General features: G+C 43.9%; 1 protein-coding gene across 3 annotated transcripts; it reads left to right on the top strand.

Annotated features, from left to right (window-relative positions):
• The first annotated feature begins 785 nt into the window (after window positions 1-785).
• Window positions 786-21971, top strand: LOC137792854 (general transcription factor 3C polypeptide 1). 3 transcript variants are annotated; one of them, XM_068588630.1, is made up of 41 exons: window positions 786-1234; window positions 1777-1986; window positions 2105-2281; window positions 2395-2538; window positions 3124-3223; window positions 3300-3423; window positions 4263-4430; window positions 4747-4862; window positions 5857-5909; window positions 6005-6294; window positions 6406-6462; window positions 6916-7043; window positions 7138-7256; window positions 7689-7842; window positions 8343-8446; window positions 8548-8672; window positions 8945-9238; window positions 9402-9547; window positions 10165-10262; window positions 10368-10464; window positions 11466-11649; window positions 11760-11859; window positions 12342-12474; window positions 12560-12647; window positions 12880-12941; window positions 13212-13320; window positions 13418-13560; window positions 14357-14499; window positions 14583-14667; window positions 14763-14878; window positions 14982-15041; window positions 15133-15226; window positions 15916-16088; window positions 17297-17791; window positions 18391-18530; window positions 19198-19302; window positions 19396-19688; window positions 20280-20562; window positions 20593-21097; window positions 21191-21377; window positions 21498-21971. In XM_068588630.1, the coding sequence occupies exons 1-41, from the start codon at window positions 1014-1016 to the stop codon at window positions 21687-21689; spliced, it is 6615 nt and encodes a 2204-aa protein (XP_068444731.1). In that variant the 5' UTR covers window positions 786-1013; the 3' UTR covers window positions 21690-21971. The 3 variants fall into 3 exon arrangements, with proteins under 3 accessions (XP_068444731.1, XP_068444732.1, XP_068444730.1); XM_068588631.1 differs by having other exon boundaries at window positions 6913-7043; window positions 20280-20547; XM_068588629.1 differs by having other exon boundaries at window positions 6913-7043.
• The last annotated feature ends 59 nt before the right edge of the window (window positions 21972-22030 follow it).

Below are 22030 nucleotides of genomic sequence, written 5' to 3'. Positions count from 1 at the left end.
TCGTTAAATTCTTTGGAAAAAGCAAGTAAGGGGCTCTTGAGCTGGGATTTTATCTACTTAATATTTTTTTTTTTCAATAAATTCTCAGGTTTGACTTATATTTTCTGACAATGTGAAGAACAGTGTCATATTAAGAAAATATGTTACCTTTTTATATAAATATACATATTACAATACATATTTAAACATTAACCAACTCATATTGATATCATAGGACATTTAACGTTAACTGCAATTACAAAATAAGATGATACTATGGGCTAAGGTATAAGGTTATAAGTAAAGGGTCTGAATTCAACATTTTAATTCTGTAAAAGTATAGGAAATAGCATCAAAAATGTACTTAAATTATGAAGGCAACTGTTGTTAGTGTATGTGTTTCAACTATTTAATATACGGTTTGTTTATTCTATAATAATGCATCATATTTTATTACCTAATTGTATATTTTTTAAGTCAAACTTACCACTGTACTCAGAAGTATGCACACTGGAGAAGTTAAAAAAAAGTCAAGTAGTTACTGACTAGTATACATTATCAGCTGTAGTTGTACAGTGAAAGCAATATGTTTTAAATAAAATGTGTGTGGCCATATTAATCTTCCGTGCCTGTTCAAAACCATAAAATAATGCGTCCATGGTAGGGTAGGCAATTCAGAAAGCTGTACTTTGGCTCCACCACGTGGCTTCTATTTTTATTTTCTTCCTGTAAAAACGTAACGTCAACGTGAGTTTAAAGTTCAAATATGACGCCATCGCGTACTCAGTGACGCAATAGATGAAGAACGTCAGTAGTTGAAGGAGGCATTTTTGTAAACAAGTTTGTATTCATACTAAAAAAATAAAATAAAGATAACACAGTCAGCTGACCTGAAAGAACTTCAACACGCGAATAATCTTTATTTTTTTTAATTTTATTTTTATTAACACCCGGTGAATTTATGAACCCGAAACTAGCCTAGCACACGAGCTACGAGCTAGCTAATGTTAAGCTAGCAGGTTAGCTTCCATACTATGGAACCGTTGAGCATCGTTGCGGATGAAGTGGCCTTGGAGGGACTGGACGGAATAACTCTTCCCTCTCTGTGGATTCGACTAGAGGATATAAAGCCTGCTTTCCCCCTCAAGCTCGACGACAGCACCAAGGATTTCATCTGGAAGTCACTCATCAACAACGCCGACCTGAGGTTCTACCAACTGCCGAAGGAGAGAGACGACGTGGTGCTGTTTGACAGGTGAGTTTATCGTTCTGCTTCTACCACGAGAGGCTCAAACACCGTTGTTGTAATCAAATAATTCACTTTACACGATATTTAACTGGCTTAGCCAGTTGTCAGTTTGAGATCCATTTAGCTAGCTAAAATAAATGGAGTATAATACAACATCCTTGTGATAAGTCAGACCTCAATAAGGGTTATAATGTTTGCTTATTGTTACCCTTGTTTCAGGGAGATGTGGATCAACGTGTTGGTCTTTTATAGACTGTTGTTTTTTTTTTTATAGACTTTTGTACTTGGAGAGGGTTTCTATTATGTCGACTCTCATGTGAATGACCACAATCTCTGATCAGCAACCCAGAAGAGATTGTGGTCTGAGTTTAGATACATTCAAAAATATTTACTATTTTTAATAAATTTAAGTTTGCACGGTGAACATTATGGTTTGTAAAAAGTGTTTCATTCACTGGATGTAGTACTTTCCTTCATTCGAGATGATACGCATGTTCCACGTTTTAATGCCCTAATGCAGATTTTGTCTTTCAATGCACTTTCTTCAGGTTTAAAGACATCGACCCAGAAACGGGCATCGAAGCCGCACATCAGTCTTCTGGAGTGCGGAAAGACATCTACCCGATCCACATCATTCTAGAAAACAAGAAAGGGCTTCAAGGCTCGTGCGTGCTTCTCAAAGAGAGAACAGATGTCACTCAGCACGTCCGCTCCAAGACCTTCACCCCGTTACTCAACTTGCAGGAGGCTTTGGAAAAGTTCGTAGAGTTTTCTTGATGCTATATAGACGTGTTCAAGACGCACGAAAGTCATTCAGTAAATTACATTGGTCTCATTTCCGCCCTCCCCCTTTCTTTCTAACCCATCCCTCTACAGATATGGCCGAAAGCTTGTTGTGGTGGCGTCTCAGGTGGTACGATTCAGAACCCTCATTGGTGACGACAGCGATCCGGATTTGATACTGAACGACGACTCTTTCTGTGTGCTGGAGCGAGTGGGCCGAGCTCGGTGGCAAGGAGAGCTGCAGAGGGATCTGCACGGAAGCGCTTTCAAGTAGGAGCTCACCCGCTCGGCACAGCGTCGCCGCTGCTCGGTGTTCACTTAGGTGTGATAAGCTGCGGCTCATGCGTTTCGCTGTGTGACAACCAGTGTTGTGTTTCCCACAGGATCGATGCCCGGAAGTTGCACTACATGCGCAAGTCTCTCGTCAAACACGGACTCGTCACCATGCAGTCTCACGTCACACGAATGAATTCGGGTCAACAGCAGCACTCCATTCTTCTGCTGCTCAAACGCTTCCATGTAAACAGGTCTGTTTATGGTCTGTGTCTCAAATAACTACAAATAAGTTTACCGTATGTTTAGTGCCAATGGGATAATGTCATCATTCTGGGGAGAATTTTTTTAATTATTTTCCCAGTAAGGTTTAAGAAACTCATCCTTTCTGGGAACGCTTCGAGCTGTGTGATGAAGTCTGCAGTAATAGAGACACAAAGCATCCAGCCATACGTTACAGAATTGGATAAAAGGGACGCTGCATATTGGATAAAGTGATCAGTGCTACAATTTTAAGAAACGTAATTAGATTTCTTTTGCATTTTCCAAGAAAAAGGAAGCTTTTTTTTCATTTAGCATACATAAACACAAATCATGAGATCAGGCTTCCTTCTCGTTTAAGTTCACTCGTTTAAAAAAAAAAATACAGCTCCAATTGAATGCATCTTTCCTCCGCCTTAAACACGCTACTTAATTCTTTACTAAACTGAAAATATCAAGAGGGAACAAACCCAATGTTTATTTAATTACAAAACTGAAGTTTATTCTGTGATCTCTGCCACTCCATGTCTTTGTTTCTCTCTTGGAGAATCTCCCCTTAACCCCGCCTGCTCTTTCAGGAGGACGAAGTACGACATACTGATGGAGCACGTGTCCAACCTTCTCCAGCAGACACCGAGTCACTTTGCTACTATTGTGGCTGTCAAAGAACAACTTCCTGTGAGTATCGCTCTGTGAGTGTCCGTCGGGGTAGTGCGTCTCTGTTCGTGGTAATAACTTGCGTGTTTTCTCGCAGAGCGTGAACGAACGGAGCTTTAAGCGCATATTTCAATACATGCGAGCTGCCAAGTTGGTTGAGTTCTGCCAGTACCCTCTGGAGGACTTGGATCCCTCCGCCGGGCCCTGCATCAACAAAAAAGGTAACGTGCCACTGAGTCACAAGTCAGTGCGTAGAAGCACAACATGATACTGCATTGCACACATGAAACAGACAGTATGTCATCGCAATATCAGACAAAAAGTTGTAGCCCAGTTGAGAAATTGCCTTAAACACTGTGATCTAGTGGATTCAGCTTTAATGATTCATTTCAAAATGCGCAATGAGGTTCATGACTGATCGTTTTAAATCTTCAGGATATTGAAAGTGTAAACAGTTCCCTAATGTCAAAGTTAGGTTATATAGATAAAATCCCCTAAACATAAGGAGTAATAGAACTCACTAACATTGTGTAAATGTTTATTAAACAGCATTACTTTGTCAATGTGTTGTGTGTCGGGCTGAAAGTAATAATTTATTATAGATCACTGTGATTATTTTCTTCATTTGTTGTTTCATCTGTAAAATGTCAGTTTATTGATTTATGCAAATTGGCAAAGCTGATTTTCTTTTGTCTTTCAGGCATTTTTGTCTGAAAAAAGATTTAATGATGAATCAATTATCAAGTTGCTGCAGCTGACTTTTGTGATCAAATCGTATCTTTGCCTAGACGACTAATAAAATATGCAAAGACAAAAAGTATTTTGTGATATTATGAAAAGGAATATTTTAAGTGATGCTATACATAAATAAAATGGAAGATGAGCGTGAAAGTTTTAGCATTGATATTCAAATTGTTATCTTATCTCATCTTAAAAAAGTAGCTTGCCGAACAAAAAGAAAGGAGAAAAAAAATAAACATAATGCTCAAGTTCCTGCTAAAAATGCGTTGCTTCCACATGCCAAATAAATGCTCTGCGTCCTCTTTCCTGTGTCCTGCAGGGTGTAAAGTGCTCGTGCGCTGTGTGAGACTGTTAAAGCCGTACACAAAGAAGGGCGTCACCGAGGATTACGACGAGGACGACGAGGACGAAGATTACGACAGCAGAGCGCTCCCGTCGGAGGGGCGCAACATGGAGACCGACATCCTGTCGCAGGCCTATCGTCTTGGTAGGTTTGGTTCCTCTTGTGGTTTCAGTCTCACGTGGCGGTCGCATAAATAAACTCTCGAGTCGCTTTTAGATCACGACGCCGTGATTGTTTCCCATTTAAGAGTCTGAATAAACCGACGGCCTCATAATGAGCCTGTAGCAGGTTAAATGGACACACACACACACACACACACGGAGAGATTTTTCATATTTTTCTTCCACCTTCTTACAAGCGGTGTAATAAATGTCCCACTTCCATCTCTTATGTTCTTAATTGCGCTGTAATTCCCTAAACATAACTTTCTTTGTTTTTTGTTGTTGTTGTTGTGATGCAGTGTTATCCTGTGGCACAAAGGGAATCACCCAGCGCGATGTCGGGACAAGGATGCGCGTCGGTAAACTGGAATGTCGCATGATCTGCCGCCGGCTGGAGAGGGATGGCTTGATTAAGGTGAGAATTACGCCGTAAACACGATGGTTCCCACACGGAGACATTTTATGAATAAACAGCTGGCTCCACTGTTACTACTTCCGTTCAAAAAAACTCCCTAAAAAGTCAGTGAAGTGCAAACTAAATCTGTAACAATAGCTAATGAATGTGCAGTTTGAGATTAAATATCTTGCATAATAGGAAGTCAGCCTGTGAACGCGGTCATGTTGGCAGCAGACTCTCAATTGTCCGATGTGTTTGGGCTTTCCGCCCATTTTTTGTCTAATGTTTCAGCTCTGAGTTGCATATTATAGTGCCGGTAAAAAAAAAAAGGATTTTGACACCTTTGCAAGGCTTTCCAACTCAATTTTGACTTTCTATCTCATAATTTTGACTTTTTATCTCATAACTTCGACTTTTTATCTCATAATTTTGACTTTTTATCTCATAGTTTTGACTTTTTATCTCATAATTTTGACTTTCTATCTCATAATTTTGACTTTTTATCTCATAATTTTGACTTTCTATCTCATAATGAGGACTTTTTATCTCATAATGAGGACTTTTTATCTCATAATTTTGACTTTTTATCTCATAATTTTGACTTTCTATCTCATAATTTTGACTTTTTATCTCATAATTTTTCCACAGAATGAATTTCCCTTTTTTGCTATTAACATGGTAAACATTAGCACGTTAGCATCATGATTGTGAGCACATAACCATATTGTTAGCACTTAGCGTACAGCCTAAATTCAGCCTCACACAGACGCTAGATGAAGACAATTGTTTTGAATTTCAGCCACACTTGGATTGTATTATATGTTCACAGATGAGGTGGACAAAACATAGGAAACACTCTTCATAAAAATGTGCTTCGGTAAAATAGTTTATACAGAAAATGAGCATTTTTAAGTAATGTTGTATTGATCCAGGGCTTTTTCGTTACATTGTGAAGTTGTTTTCATTTTCCTGCTCACTCATTTTAATGTCTATGATGTCTTTCACCCCGCAGGGGTTCATGGTGGACGTGGGTCGTCAGAGGACGACAAGGTTCATCAGCCACAGGTGTGTATCCGTAACCAGGTGTAGATGTTCTAACTTCTAACATTTAACACGAGCATCGTGTCAAATGCTGTCGTTCCGCTCACTCCTCCTGACAGGTGTGTCGGTGTGAGCAATCAACTCCAATTGGTGGCGAAGGAGCAGGAGCGGAAGAAGCTCCTTTACTCCGAACCGCCGGCGGCGAAAGAGAGAACCAAACCCCAAGCGGCAAAGAAGTTTAAGAAAGCGGGCGGCGGGGGGAAGGACGACGCGAAGAAAGCGGGTGAAGCCTCGGATGGAGACGCAGGTGAAGCAGGAAGAAAGCCGGGAGCTGAAGAACAGACGGCACGAGGGAAAAGTGTGAAAACGAGTCCAGAGATCCGCGTCGCACAAACCACGCCAGCTGAATGTGAGTACCCAGCAACCCTTTTCACAGCCGACACACGGCCAAACCAAAAGTATTTGTTTCTCTTCATCCCCATTTCTTTGTGCTTCTGTCATCGCTCGGGCGAAACTGCAGCCGGCAGCGACGGCGAGACGAGTACGAGATCTGACTCGGCGTCCAGTCCCAGAGCAGGTAAGAGAACCTTGAAGGGTCTCGCTGTCACACGGTAATGAACAATGCTGCTGGAAATATGACACGGAAGTAATCTGTAAAGACTAGAAATGCATTAATTGCAGTTTTAATTCTTAAATCTCACCTGTCGATTCCAATTTTCTTTCTCATAAAGACTATAATTGACAACTTAAATAAAGATTCAAGACATTTTTCATGTCGTGTGCACATATAACAGTCACTTTTACAATAAGAAGCATATTTTGCTGTCCTCCTACAAACCAAATTACAACAAAAGGTAAAAAAATATAGTAACGGTATTGCCCAAGAATAATGCACAAGAACATGTTCTGTAATTTTTCTCAAGTGTGTGTTTATAATAAAACATTGTCTATAAAATGTAATTTTCTCCAAAATTGCAACCTTTCGTGCTGTTCAATCATATTAAATTCAAACGATCTCTTCTGTCAGAAGAAGCTGCAGCTGAGGAGGGAGAATCAAGCGCCGCCAGTCCTCCCTTACCTGGGAGGAAGGACTCGAACGCAGCCAATAACCGGCCTGAAAACGACATTGTGCTCGTCAAAGAGGTCTGCAAACCGCGGGTCAGTGTTTTGCTCCCTTTTTTCTTTTCACTCTGCGTATTTATCTGTCGACAGATCGTTGGAAAGTTAACCGACTCGATCCCTCTTCCTTCAGGGCCGTTTGAAAGCCAAGCGGTCGTTGGCGAGGTCTCACGAGACGTACCGCCTGTTGAGGAGGAGGAACGTGATCATCGAGGCGGTCCGCAGCTTCAGGATCATCGAGGGTCTCTTCCCGTCAGTTGGTCTCCAGCGCTACCATTTTTTAAACCGAGAGCTCGGGTCGTGCGAGGTACTTATCCGTAGGCGGTGTGTCATCTCCAGTGTGGAGAAACAGACAGAAGAGCGAGACAAAACATATCATTCAGCCACCTAACAGAAAATACCCTTAAGAAATAAATCAATAACAGTTTAGCTCCGCTTGGAGTGTGTTCATCTTGACTCCAGACGGCGCTTTCATCAGGTAACTGAAGCTGTTATCGGCTTTAAATTCACAAGACTTCTTTGACAGAAACTGTTACCTCCGTGCTGCCGATCGCCATCTTCTAACTGCGGATAAGTACCTCATACAACCCCGAGCCAATACATTTGGAAGTATCCCCTCAATTAATTAACTTCAAAGCCTTTTATTGCACAGTCCGAGGAATTAAAGCGTGTGTCTTTCTGCAGGCTGCAGAAGATCATCAACGAAGAAGAGAAGAACGACGGGATCAACTCAAAGTGCTGCCGCAAGACCGTCTTGCGCCTCGTGGACAGTCTGTCCAGAGAAGGCTTGCTCAAGGTGTACAAGACCACCGTCATACAGGATGGGATCACCAAAAATGTAAACGCACACATCGCACCTGGATGGTCAGAGACATTTACAAGCATGTTGTCAGTTGGCAAAACGTTTAAAATGTTGTGATTTATGTAGGAAAAAAATCTTTTTTTTTGAGAAATATGTTAAAGGAATCAATAATTAAGTTTTTAACATAATGATTAAGGTATTTAATCTGACTTCATCTCGCTAGTGATGAGGTTTACAAAGTGACACACGATAGAAAATCAATAAATCACAGCACGGAAACTGTTATGAGACTGAAGTTATGCATAATTCAATGTATTGTGAATAGTAACTCTTTAAATGGAACAACCTCTACGCATTTACTCACATATTTACTACTTATTAAGATGACAAATCATCAAAAATGCAGCACAATTGGTACTAAATCTTGAGCACACTCGTGTAACAAATATGCAAACTAGAAAGAAAAAAAACAACCTAACTTTTGTTCCCCCTTCCTCCTCCTCCTCCTCCTCTGTCCGACGTGCTTCCTCCTGCAGGTGGAGATGGTCGTTGATCCGTCCATTCAGCCCGGCGACGAGATCGTGAGCCAAGTTATTGAACAGGTCCGCTTCAGAATCTCCAGCTCTTACTCGGCTGTACGGTGAGCACGAATGGGATGGGATGTCTTGATTTCCGCTGCTCTCCCACCGCGAGATTACATTTTCTCAGTCCTGTCTCTGGTTTTCCCTCTTCGTCCTCCAGGCTGCAGCACGCTGAGGAGAAAGCCAGAGAACAAGCCAAAGAGGCCGAGAGTGGGAACACCAGCCTGTCCAAGGAGATGAACAAGGATAAGACCACAAAACTTGAAGATTTCAAGCCCACAACAGGTTCTGTTCTGATATTTTTATTGTCATACGCACAGATAACAGTACAGATACAGAGAAAAGGTTATTTTTCTAGGTCCTCCTTACAAAAAACTAATTAAGAATACAAAAAAACATTGCTATAAATGCTGGTAGTGTAAGAATTGCACAGTATTGCATTCAGGAGCCAGTTAAAAAGATAACTTTTTATTTTACATTCGCAGTCGGGAAAATAGTTTTCGATCTGCCCACTTTGCTGCTCTACTTAAGTCTTCTCTCTTCGTCTGCTTTTATAGTCCGCGGCTTGGGGAAGACGTTTGGCTTCCAGCCCAAGATGCATCGCCTGCGTCTCGTCCACAACTTCCTCTGGTACCTGATTTACGGACACCCGGGCATACGCGACTCCGCTGACGCCCAGTCGTCCGCCACTCAAGCGTCGACCGGCGCGAAGGACGCCGACCCCGACGGCAAACTCCCGAAAGAGTCCTCCCCCACCGCCAACGAAGGTCAAGCGCCGCCGTCTGAGGCGGCCGCCTCCGGCTCTGCCGACAAACAAGCGGCAGACTCGCCGCAGACGGACGTGACGGCAGGTGAGGAAGACGAGGGCGTGAAGGATAAAGCAGCAACCTGTACTCTCGTGGTGTGGCTTGAAAGGTTGAGAGAGCATCACGTGTGTCACGTGGATGAGATTTCTTCTTCTTCTTCTTCTTCTTCTTCTTCTAGCCATCTTGATAATATAATATTCTCTGATAGTTTATTCCGAGGAAGAGTCCTGGAAGAAATTCATGCCGCCTGTCCGAGTGCACTCGGACTTCGGCAGCGGCTGGGCGCGGGTCGGCGACCTGCTCCTCTGCCTCCCGCTCTCCATCTTCATCCAGGTCATACAGATCAATTATGTGGTGAGAAATCTTTTTTTTTAAGGTTGTTATTAGAGGTTAGACAGATAGTGGAGTTAATTTTTAAAAGGCCAGTACAATAACTACAGTTTGGAGCAGGAACAAGCCGATTCATCTGCTGCTCAAAGGTAATTAATAAATAAATCTGGAACTGGACATCAAACTTACCATTAAAAATAAATAAATCAAGTGATATCAACTTTATTTTTTGAAAGAAGAGAAGTGAAAGTCGACGTTTATATGAATAAATATATAAATAATAAACCAGTGTTTAATTTATTAATTCGTAAAAAGAAAATCCTGACCTATGATTTGATTAATTACTTTGTGAAATTGTTTTATTTATTTACAATTGGCAAATATATTGTGCTCTTCTGTAGCTTATGACATATTTTTTTTAGGTTATCTCTGTAACTTCTTTGTTAAATGTCTTTTGAAGAGAGGCGTGGACTCGTTTTCCACCGTATAGTTTGTGTTGTTGCTGAATTGTGTTGATTTATACTCTAATATTTAGTGTTCCCTTGATATAAAAGGGGGAGGGGTCAGAGTAACATCTGGACCCGATGAACTGAATGTTCAGCTCGCAGCGCGTGAAGAGAGACGCTGTCTTGTGTCCACAGGTGGACGGCCTGGAGGAATACCTGAACGACCCCGTGAAGCAACACCATCTCATCAGAGCGCTGCCGGCCAGAATGAAGAGGCAGCTGCTTTACAAACGGTGACTTCTCTCTCTCCCCCCCCTTGCTCTCCGGCTCTTCTCCACGAAGCGTTGTGAAAACCGTTCGTCCTGACTGGAGAATGTGTCTTTTGTTTCCTGCGTCAGGAAGTACATCTTCTCATTTCACGAGAACCTGCAGAAGCTGGTCTACATGGGTCTGCTGCAGTTTGGCCCCATGGAGAAGTTCAAGGAGAAAGACCAGGTACAGGAAACCTGTCGACGGTGCAAAAAAAACCCTGCAAAGAGAGAGCAGATGTTTGGTTTTAAGGGTTCAGAACATGCACATTTTAACTTTTTTAAGTCGTTACAGCATTATGAGTTTTTTCCCCTCATTTTACTTCAAACCAATTTAGATTAGCTATATTTAAATACAGGTAGAGATGTAATCTATCTAAAATGTACAACAATAGAAATATAATATATAATATATATATATATATATAAAATATATGAGGGCTTAATTTCACACCAGATGTTCGTCCAAATAATTTTTTTTTATTCTAGTAATTTAACGGTAGCATAAGTAATCAATAGTAATCCATTCACATATTTTATTCGCACATTTTGAAGTATTACATTACAAAAGTTGAGTTGTAGTGGAAAAGTTAGATTAATCTTAACCTTAATTGCACAAAAAAGACTTTTTACGCTCGCTTGAGGTGGATTTTGGAGAGTTGATTGCTACGTTGTCTGTGAAACATTTAACAAACCAGAGATCTGTGTCTCCAGACAACAACACATACGTATGAGCTGGCATGAAAGAACAATTAAAACTTATCTCAACCATTTAATAGAACGGTTGGGACCTAATTTGCATTCATTTATTTTGCGACATTAAAAGTTGGTTTAAAATGAGCCGAACTAAATGTTCATTCTCACATTCGTAAGTTTTCTCTGCTGCTTAAAAATAATTTCCCTATTAGATTTAATAACTGTGCTTTCAAGTGACTCAAAATGTCTTTCATTTATTTTCCAAAGTCTAAAAATCCAATGAAAAAATAAATACAAATAAAATCCAATGTCCAGGTCACCACAGAGCACGGGGGCTTCCAGTGTCTGTTGCTCTGTATACGAATGAAATGGGATTATGTATTGCACGTGTTATAAATAAAGCATATTGTAATATCCTAGTAGAGGTCAAAATGTAGTAAATTCTCTGTTCACGAGTGTCTTATTTCTCCCTCCACATCTGCTCTTATCCAGGTGTTTGTGTACCTGATGCGCAACGCCTCCATCGTGGACACCACCAGCGCGGAGCCGCACTACTGGCTGGTCACCGAGTCGCCCGACAAGCCGTTTGAGCGGCGCCGCTACACGTTCAACACCGCCGAAGATGTAGAACACTACTGGTTTGACCTGATGTGTGTCTGCCTCAACACGGCGCTGGGTACGTGCACACACACACACACACACACACACACGCAGACAAATCACTCGGCAGCACTGGCAACCGAGTGGGAAGAGTAGAAATTTCACTTTTTACATTTTTTTTTTTAGGGGTAATCCGCAGTAAGAGGAACACCACAGATGAAGAAACACCGGCTCCTTCCTTTGTGCATGAACGCAACGTGTTTGTGGGATTGTCATACCTGCTCAAGTAAGTGGAGAGAGAGAGAGAGATAACAGTAATATATATAATTACTATCGAGTGTAAAATAAACAGATAGAGGAAGATAGAGATAGACCAGACCTATGCTGCATTAACATTGTAGCCACGTTAGCCATTAGCAGTGCGCTCAGCTGTGTGTGTACTGGTGGTTTTGTTAGCTGTTAGCTATTAGCCAAACACACCAACTTACTCTAATGATACATTTGTGTCTCGACAAAGTTGTTAGCCGTCACTGAAAAGAGTCACAAAGTCACTGCGAATGTAGAATCGTCTGTAAACGACATAAATGCATTTAGCTAAATGTTCCTGGTGTTTATTTAGAAGAGGATCCCCTCAAAGAAGCTGACATTTTTAACTGTAAACATAAAAAAAAACAAGTGTAAATCCAGTTCATAGCCTGTGTGTGACATTGATGAGTGAATGTGTCTGTACACACACACACACACACACACACACACACACACACACAGGGGCCGTCGTGAAGTGTCTGAAGACGGGTGGATACCAGGAGACGGGAAAGGAGCCGGAGGTCTGCACTCTGAGTTCTTCGCTCATCTTAAACGCAACTGGCTGTGGACCAATCACCTCCTCGCTGTCAAAGCGGTACGCAGCGGTGTGCACGTGCACGAAGCGCCGAGTCCGCGACTCCAGAATAATGTGACCTCATCTATTTGTTGTTGTTTTTTAGAGGTCGAGTGGTTTGGAGTCGCAGGAGAATAAAATCCGACTGAAGAGCCTGTTGACCAGAAACGCTCTCAGGATCGCTTTGAGAGCCGGTGAGTTTACTGCCACCGACCACCGATGCCTGCACCGACTTTAATTCTTTTAAATATGCATTTATTGACACGTCAGGGTTTTTTTTGTGTTAAATACACACACAAACTCAAGCGGCGCTTTACTTTTTGCGTGCGACTTTGCTGCTCATCGTTTTGACCAGATGGAAAACGCTCCTGCGCCAGTTCTCTCACTCGTCGATGAATCACTTTTTATGCGTCTTGTGTGTGACAGGAGGAACCACTACACCTCGGTACGTGACGGCCAAGAGGCCCCTGATCGCAGAAACCATTGAGGTATGAGTCCATGATATTTTACATATACACCAAGTTGCAAATGTATTCGGTACACCTGTCTGAAGATGTTTTCTGATACAACTGTCCTGTAAAAGATCCTTCATGAAGGTTAGAAATGTTCCATTATTATTGAGACTGTCTTTGAGGTGTTGATGTCGTCATTTTGTTTGTTGAACAAACCTCATTGGTGTGAATGGGACGGACAGAATAATAGAAATCTGAGGGCCAATACAAGCTACAAACTACTGTTCCCGTGTGTTTCATAACCAGCTGGACATTGAGCCCGCCTCCAGAAACCAGCAGGTGGTCGGAGGAAAGAAACAGAAGAGGAAGAGAGTCAGGAAGGAGGTCGTCAAGGCCCCGCGCAAGAAGAAGAAGGGTACAGCGCGAGCGTTACAAAAGCACGGAAAGCTTTCAGATTGTGTGCCTGTGTCTGATTGTGTATGATTTTTTTGTGTTTTTTTTTGTTTTTACAGAGCCCAAGAAACGCACCCCGGCGCACGACGAGGCGGACCACCGAGCTTTGAAACTGATGACCAGACAGAGAGTCTACTGGTCCCTGCAGGAGGACTCGCTGATGATGCTGTGCAGCGTGGCCACGCACCTGCTCAACAGCAAAGTACACACACACACACACACACACACACACACACAAACAGAGAAACAAACAAACAAACAGAGAAACAAGCACACACGTGAAGTCGTGTTCGTTTGAGCTGGGGGTTCCCAACCTTTTCGCCTCGAGAACTTCCTTTCTTCAATCCAAATGATTCCTTCTTGTAACGGTCTTTGTTTACTGTCAACGGGCAGTTGGACCGAAGACTGACGTTTTTTTTTACTCTTTATTTCATTTGAATCATTTTTAGAGGTAAAGCTATCCTGTAGTTTAAAAAAAATGGTGAAAGCAAACATTATTGTCCTGCTTCCTGTCCTCCAAAATTAAGAATTAGCTTTGATTTCTCTCCGTTTTCCTCATTTCGGCTATTTTTTGCTTTTGTTAGTTAGATATTGGATATTATTTTTTATCTCTTTTGGCCTCTGACATGAGATAAGTTGTGCTCAAAGGTAAAACAAACGAGCCAGATCAGTTGAGAACCGCTGATAAAAAACGTTTCTGTCCATGTAAGGCTTTGCTTAGCTTAAAACGTAAAAAAAAAAAACTATATTTTCATAATTTATCAAATGACAATGTGTAAACGACGCAAAAAGCCTCACTCACAGTGATGAACCCACAGAGAAACAATGAATCTGCGTCTTCCCAAAAAGTATTTAAAGTATTCTGAAGCGTAACCTTTCGATTCAACCAACGAGTCAAAAGTCCCGATCAGTTGTTTGTACTCGTCTGGATGGAAACTCGTCTGGATGGAAACTCGTCTGGATGGAAACTCCTCAACGTGTTTGTTGTTGTGTTGCAGTTGAAGAGGCCGTACGTTCCTTACTGCGTGGTGAGGGACCTCCTCCAAGCGGAGTTTGAGATATCGATGGATAAAACGTCCCTCTCCGTCGGGCGCCGCACCCGATACATCCTCAAGAACCCTCAGACGCTTCTGAACTACAGGTCGGTGCCGACGCCGGAAAAACAACGCACACTTGTTCACCGCGAACCTCGCGAAAGTTTGATTCCTCCGCTGTGCGTTGCAGGATCTGTCTGGCCGAGGTTTACCAGGACAAACCTCTCATGAAGCTGCTGGAGGCGAAGAAGCCCGCTCATCCAGAAAACCCAGATGTGCGTCGTCTTGTGATATTGTCGAATATTGTCGCCGTTTTCTTTTCTTTTTTTGTGTGTGTGTGTGTCTCATATTTCTGCCTGTGTTGCTTCAGGATTGCGGTAAATCGTTCTCCGAGTACACCAAGCTGCTCAGGCAGAAGTTCAGCGCCGTTCTTCTGAGCACTCGCAACGTGGTCCTGCCGGACACGAAGCGTCAGCTCTTTGCACGGTGAGGAAGAGGAAGAGGAGGAGGAAGAGGAGGAGGTGGTTTGATGGCTGAAACGAGAAGCTGCGTGCAGGATAGAACGTCACGCTGTGCCTGTGTGTTACAGGTACAAGGTTTCTGCAATCGAGAACAGCAAGCGGCTGTCCTGGAAAGACACGCTCAACTGGTGAGGAGCCAGTTAGATTTTCTTCTCCTTGACACGTTTGAATTGTTGTGGTTGGAAATTAATGTTTTTTTTTTGTGTGTGTCCGTTGCAGCTTGGATGACATTCACGCCATAGTGCTGCATAACTTGATCCAGAGCACTCTGGCCATGACCAACTGCCAGATGAAGTCGTCCAGGTCCTTTCAGGTACGGCCATCTTTATTTTAGCGGTTCTTTTTAAATAGCAAATAGTTTGTCGCTGCTCTGAATTTTTTTTTCAATTCAGTACACAAATACACTGTGGAGCACGTTTCATGAGCACAGCACTACGAAGTGCTTCACATAGAAATACAGACTTAAGAAGTGTGAAAACAACTTGTTCAACTGTAAGGTCCTCTGATCAGGAGACTGACTGCACCTTCAGAAGAGTCTGAGCACCAATGAGATCAGAAAATGATCTAGATTTATTTATTTATTTATTTATTAGACTCCCACACACTGAAACCCGCCGCTGTAAGGAGGACTTATGGATGTTTTAGTGAAATGTTATAATCGCTTCGTCATTTACGGAATTATTCAAACTTAACTGTCTTAAAAAAAAAAACAAGTCTCTTCTCACAAGGGTTACGGTACTTTAGCGATTTTAAATTAATTAAATCTGAACTGTGGCTGAGGAGATAGCACAGTTTTAGTTTAGAAAAAAACATTTTCGGGGGGGGGGGAGAGAAAAAAACAGAATAAGGTTAAATAAAAAATATTTAATGTGTATTAAGCTGCTTTTTAAAGACATCCATTTGTCCCTCGCTCTTGGATAGCAGACACACACACACACACACACACACACACACACACACACACACACGTGTGTCTGTGTAACCGCCCGTCCTCTTCCTCAGACCTTCCACATGTACAGTCGGTACAACCAGGAGCTGCTGTGCCAGGTGTTCGTCCAGTGCAGGAAGATGGGTCTCGTCAACCGCCGGCGCATCAATCAGCCGTTCGGGCCGAAGAAGAACCGAGCGCTGCCCATCCTGCCCATGTCCTACCAGCTGTCCCAGTCCTACTACAGGTACACGGCCCAGCCGAGGTCACTGGGAATACTGGGAACACTCGGATTACGTTTTACGTCGTCTCTTTTACAAGAGACGTGTTTTATTTTACGTGTTTTCATATATTTGTAGCTGAAGGTTTTAGAAAAGTCCGAAAGGTCTTCCAGGAATTATTCCTCAACATTTCAGCTACTCGGCCCTCACCAGAGTTTATTTTCCTGTAACTACAAACCAAATTATGGAGTAATTGGAGCCTAAATAAATACATATTTTATTAAAATGTTCCAAAAGAATATAAAAAAATATAGGTAGCCAATATTTGATTGATAAAATGCATCACATGTATATGTCTGTTTTAATTTGCCTTTTTACATTTTTTTATTAATTCCCCTACTTTCCTATTTACTTTACCCGCTTTTTTAAATTTTATGTATTTTTTATTTTTAAAATGAATTGGAAAAATATTGTCACGCTTTTTTTAATGTTTATTCATGGGTTATTTTTTGTCTTAGTCGTATAAAAAAAAATCACATTGCTGTTCTTAAGAAGTCATTCCATTCATTTTTTTTTACCAAATATTTGTTAAATATTTGGTAAAAAAAAAAAAAGGTCATCTTCCATCTTGAGTCTTAATATTGAAATCGTTGCCTCTCTACTTTCCCGTTTTTGATTGCAAAGCTTACTGACCCCGCCTCTCTCTCTCTCCCTCCCCCTCCCCCCCACGCTCTCTCTCCCTCCCCCCTCTCTCTCTCTCCCTCTCTCTCTCTTTCCCCCCCACATCTCTCTCTCTCTCTCTCTCTCTCTCTCTCTCTCTCTCTCGCCCCCTCTCTCTTCCTCTCTCTCTCTCTCTCCCTCTCTCTCTCTTTCCCCCCCACATCTCTCTCTCTCTCTCTCTCTCTCTCTCTCTCTCTCTCTCTCGCCCCCTCTCTCTTCCTCTCTCTCTCCCTCTCCCTCTCTCTCTCCCCCCCTCTCTCTCCCTCTATCTCCCTCTCTCTCTCTCCCTCCCTTCCCCTCTCCCCCCCCCCCTCTTTCTCTCCCTCCCTTCCCCTCTCCCCCCCCCCCTCTCTCTCTCCCTGTCCCCTCTCTCTCTTTCTCTCTTCCTCTCTCTCTCCCTGCCCCTCTCTCTCTCTCTCTCTCTCCCTCTATCTCCCCCCTCTCTCTCTCTCTCCCTCCCTCTCTCTCTCCCGCCCCCCTCTCTCTCTCCCTCTTCCCCCTCTCCCTCCCTCAGGTGTTTCTCGTGGCGCTTCCCCCCCCTGCTGTGCACCGATTCCTTCCGCTTCCTGAGGAGTCTGATCAACAACGGGACGGGCGACGGCCGACCCGTGGTGGAGTTCCACCACGAGACCGAGAAAAGGTCGGACAGCGGCGAGGAGGTGACGGAGAAGAAGAAGAAGAAGAAAAAACAACAACAACACCAACAAGGCCAAAAGAAGGAAGATGGAGGCAGGGCGGCGAGCGACGCCGCGATGCAAACGGACGCGGCGACCGCGGAGGAGGAGGAGGAGCCGGCCGACCGGAGTAACGCGGAAGGAGAGGCCAAGGAAGAGCCGGCAGAGCCTCCGGACGTGTCGGACATGCTGCGGTTCTGCATGGACTCTCCGGGCGGAGCCTGCGTGGTGTCGCTCAGCCTGATGTCTCTGGGGCTGCTGAGCGTCTCCATCTCCATACCCAAACAGATGGTGGTGGTGGACAGCAACCTGGTGGACAACGACGTCGTCAAGAGGTGAGGCGGCAGCGTCGGCGTTGAGCGCGAGACGATAATGAAGCACTTCAGGGTTTTTTATGTTTGTTCAGCAAAGTCTTGGGGGAAAAAAATGTATATCTGTAAAAAAAAAATCACTTTTAAAAGATTTTTGGATCGTAAGTATGAACATTCAGCATGATATGAGCCAGATTCCCCAAAAATGCCTCCTTGAGCGGCCAATAAGACACCTTTTTGGAAAGATTAGGACCTAAAGAATCAGAATCTGCAACAAAAATCACAATGAAAAAAAGTCTTGGCCTGGAAGGAAGGAGTTTAAGCCAAAAAAAAAAATTGTTGTTCGGTTCAAAAATGGAAAAGAAATACATATTTTATGCCAAAAGAGTGTCTGAAGGGGGCATGCTGGGTATTAAAATGGCCGCAGGAGGATTTTCGCACAATTTCCAAAAGGTTAAACAGCAACAACTGCATCTTGTTTTACACATTTTATGATATGTTATATGATGGAAGATGAAGCTAAATAAAATATATTGTTAATTTGCGGCAGGCTTATTAAAAGTTTTACGGAAGGTTTTACACGTCTGAGTCGTTTGATAAAACTTTTGTTTTTTTTCTTCCAGCATGGCGGCTCTGGAAGAAGAGGACGACGATGAAGAGGACGGGGAGGAGTGTGAAGGGAGGAAGAAATTAGAAGTGAAGGCACATCAAGCGTCTCACACCAACTACCTGATGATGCGCGGATACTGCTCTCCTGGCATCGGTAGACTTCAGTTTTCTTTGTTTAATTGTTTTCTGCATGTGTGACAGAAGCAAAAAAATAATAATTTTGCTTCTTTTTTTTCTCACAAGGGCTGTAGCTAATAAAAAAAAGAACTTGTTGAACAATAATTCAATGAAATAATCCCTGCTATAGTTTATTTAACAGTCACAATCGCTCACAGCACACTTTACGTTCATAGAAAAAGACGACAGGACATGTTAAATGTGTTAAAACGAGCTTTAAAAGTTCACCGAAAGAAACAAAAGCCAAAATATCAAAACGGAAATTTGACTTAGTAATCATATAAATATGTAGGTAAATGTGAAATGCTGCAAATTGCATGTTAAGTTTATTTATAATTCATTAGCTACTAGGTAGAGTTTTATTAATACATAAAAATCATGCTGCTTTCATTTTTTACGATGAATGAATCGGTTGAGGAGTATTCAGGGTTTCAATCCATTTTCTCTGTTTGATTAAAGCCCAAAACAAATTAATCTTGTTTTATTTTTCGCTCCTTAAATGTGAAGATTGTCTGTTTCTCTATTTTATATCATAAATACGGACTCTTGCCTGGCTGATTATTTGAAGAAAATCAAAGATGGATTAGTCCGTAAAGAGACACGACAGTTATAAAATGGAGTTTGTGTTGCTTTTTTGTTGCCAGTCAAAATCCGTAACCTCAACACCAACGACAACGTGGTGGTGGAGTCGTGCATCATGAGGCTGCAGCTGCGCGACTCGCCTGCTCACCACCTGTTCGACACGGAGAGTAAGCACCAAAGAAAACACTCCTACCAACACCGTCACCTGCAGAACACGACCGTTTATTGACTTTTTGTGTCTTTTTTTTTTTCTCCCGTAGGCTCCACCTCGCTGGACTTGACTAAATGCGGCCCGTCCCTGCTGCCCTCCATCCTCACCGACTTCACCTGTTCCCCCTCCTCGCCCTCTCCGAACGCCGCGCGGGAGTGCGACGGCCGTTTGATTGAGCGGAGGGGATACGCCGCGCAGGACGTCGACGCGTGCGCTCAGCTCCGGAGGAGCTTGGATGCGGCCGGCGAGAAGGGCGTGGCCGCCTGCGACCTCCACCGGACGCTCCGACACCTGAAGGAGCCGCGGTCCGGACGCACCCGGGGCCTGCAGCAGTACCTGCAGGTGAACACGCGTGCTGCTAATGCCGTTCGTGGTGGATCATTTCAGTGAATGAAGCACGTGAAGTGTGCATTAACAAGAAAATAAAAAAATGAAGTCCCAGTTACGGCTCTTAAAGGGACAGCGCGCTGCTAAATCATGAATGCAGAATGCAACGTTGGCTTTGGAGCCAACACTGGCTCTACTCTTGCTATTCAGCTAGTTAGCCAGACGTGCTAAAATGTGCTGCTCACATTAGAGCAGATTAATGTTTAATTCACTGCGTACTCTTTTTATTCATATTTTTGGTTTTGGAAAGTTTTTGTTTTTTTTAAAAGACAACACCTCCTAAACTCTAAATATTCCCTTTGCATGTTCTTGTTCCTCTTCTTGTTCTTCTCCTCGTTCTTCTTTTTCTTCCCTTTGCATGTTCTTTTTTTTTCTTTTCTTTTGTTTCTTCTTGTTCTTTTTTTTCTTGTTTTTGTTCTTGTTTTTCATATTCTTTGTGTTCTTCTTCTTGTTCTTCTGCTCCTTCTCCTCCTCATTCTCCTCTTCCTCTTCCTCCTCCTCCTCCTCCTCCTCCTCCTCCTAATTTCTCCCTCTTTTTTCCTCCAGGAGTTACAAGAAGAAGGCCAGGTGGTGAGAGTCGGGGGTTCTGGCGTGCGCTGGGTGCTCACGCAGCACGCCGACCCGTGGCTGCTGACCGTGAACTCCAAGCAGTGGTCCCAGTCGCGCTTCTCGTCCGACAGGCTCCCGTTTTTGGAGAAGGACCACAACATCCCCTTCATGCGCAAGAGAGCCAGGCGGGAAGTCCGGCCGGAGACCGAGGAGCCGCCCGCGAAAACCATGGCCTTGGACGAACGAGGAGGCGAGGACGGAGGAGGCGAGGACGGAGGAGGCGAGGACGGAGGAGGCGAGGACGGAGGAGGCGAGGACGGACGGGACTCGGCGGACTTGTCGGGCGACGCAACCAGAGAGGAACCGAATGAGGAGCAACAGCAGGAGCAACAGCAGGAGCAACAGCAGGAGCAACAGCAGGAGCAACAGCAGGATCAGGAGCAACAGAAACAGCAACAGCTGGAGCAACAGAAACAGCAACAGCTGGAGCAACAGAAACAGCAACAGCTGGAGCAACAGCAGGATCAGGAGCAACAGATGGAGCAACAGCAGGATCAGGAGCAACAGCAACAGCTGGAGCAACAGCAGGATCAGGAGCAACAGATGGAGCTCGCCGACGTGGGGAGCGGAGACAAATCGTTGAGCTTGGACGAGGAGAGCGGAAAGCCGACGCAGCCTGAAGAGGAGGGAGAGCGAGCGCCGGAGGGAAGACGGGTAGGAATCAGAGACCGCGGAGCCCGACGGACGAGCAGAGGCGACGGAAGAGAGGAAGAGGCGCTCTCTCATCCGACGACGGCAGACGGTGATCACAAAGCGTGAGTGCAGCCCGCCGCTGATTTCATTTTGATTCTGAGTCAAATTTTTCTTTGAGCGTCATCCCCCTCTTCCCGCCTCTAAACCCCACACAGGGAAAACGTGAGCTTCGTCAGCCGGCCGTGGCGCATGGTGGACGGCAACCTGAACCGGCAGGTGTGCAAGGGCATGCTGGAGGCCATGCTGTACCACACCATGTCCCGGCCCGGACTCACGCAGCAGACGCTGCTGGAGCATTACAAAGACGTGCTGCAGCCCATGGCGGTGCTCGACCTGATGCAGGTAAACGGACGGACGCCATCGCGCGCGTTGACACATTAACCCTCGGAATGATTAACGCATCGAATACTAAAAGTATTAATGCATTGACCCCACCCTCCCCCATCCACCTCCTCTCCGCAGGCGCTCTTAGACATGGGCTGTGTGACGGAGAAAACGCAGGTCAAAGCGCCCAAGCGCTGGCTGTTCACGCCGCCCGCGAGCGCGGAGGCGGCGCCGGTCGAGGAGGTGTACTACGAGCCCACCATCAGCTGCTGCCTGCGGCTCAGCCAGGTGTTGCCCAACGAACGCCACTGGAACCTCACCGTGCCGTGAAAAGACGTTGAAGGACTCGTTAAAAAGGCTTTTGAAGGAGTTTAAGTTAAGTAAAAAGTTGCTGGAAGCCGCCATACTTTTTTCTTTTTTTTTTTTTTTTACAAAATGTCGAGTTCTTTGAGAGATTTCACTTCTGGTTTTACAGAACGATGGATTTCTTTTTACATTTTTCTTTCATAGATGCTTTCGTCGATGTTGAAATGAACTGAATGTCATTCTGAGACAGAGAAAAGGTGTGTGTTCATATTTTGTTTGTTAATAATAAAAGCGCATTGCATGACATTCTTGGCTTCTACTTGTGTTACTCAGACTCCCCGAGAAAACTGATGCCAGCGAGCCGT

This window comes from Clinocottus analis, unplaced genomic scaffold (genome assembly GCF_023055335.1).
Source record: "Clinocottus analis isolate CAN_PGR_092001 unplaced genomic scaffold, fCliAna1.0.p SCAF_22, whole genome shotgun sequence".
Taxonomy (NCBI): domain Eukaryota; kingdom Metazoa; phylum Chordata; class Actinopteri; order Perciformes; family Cottidae; genus Clinocottus; species Clinocottus analis.
The sequence above is the reverse complement of the archived record's forward strand: the minus strand, read 5'-3'. Positions and strand labels throughout refer to the sequence as shown.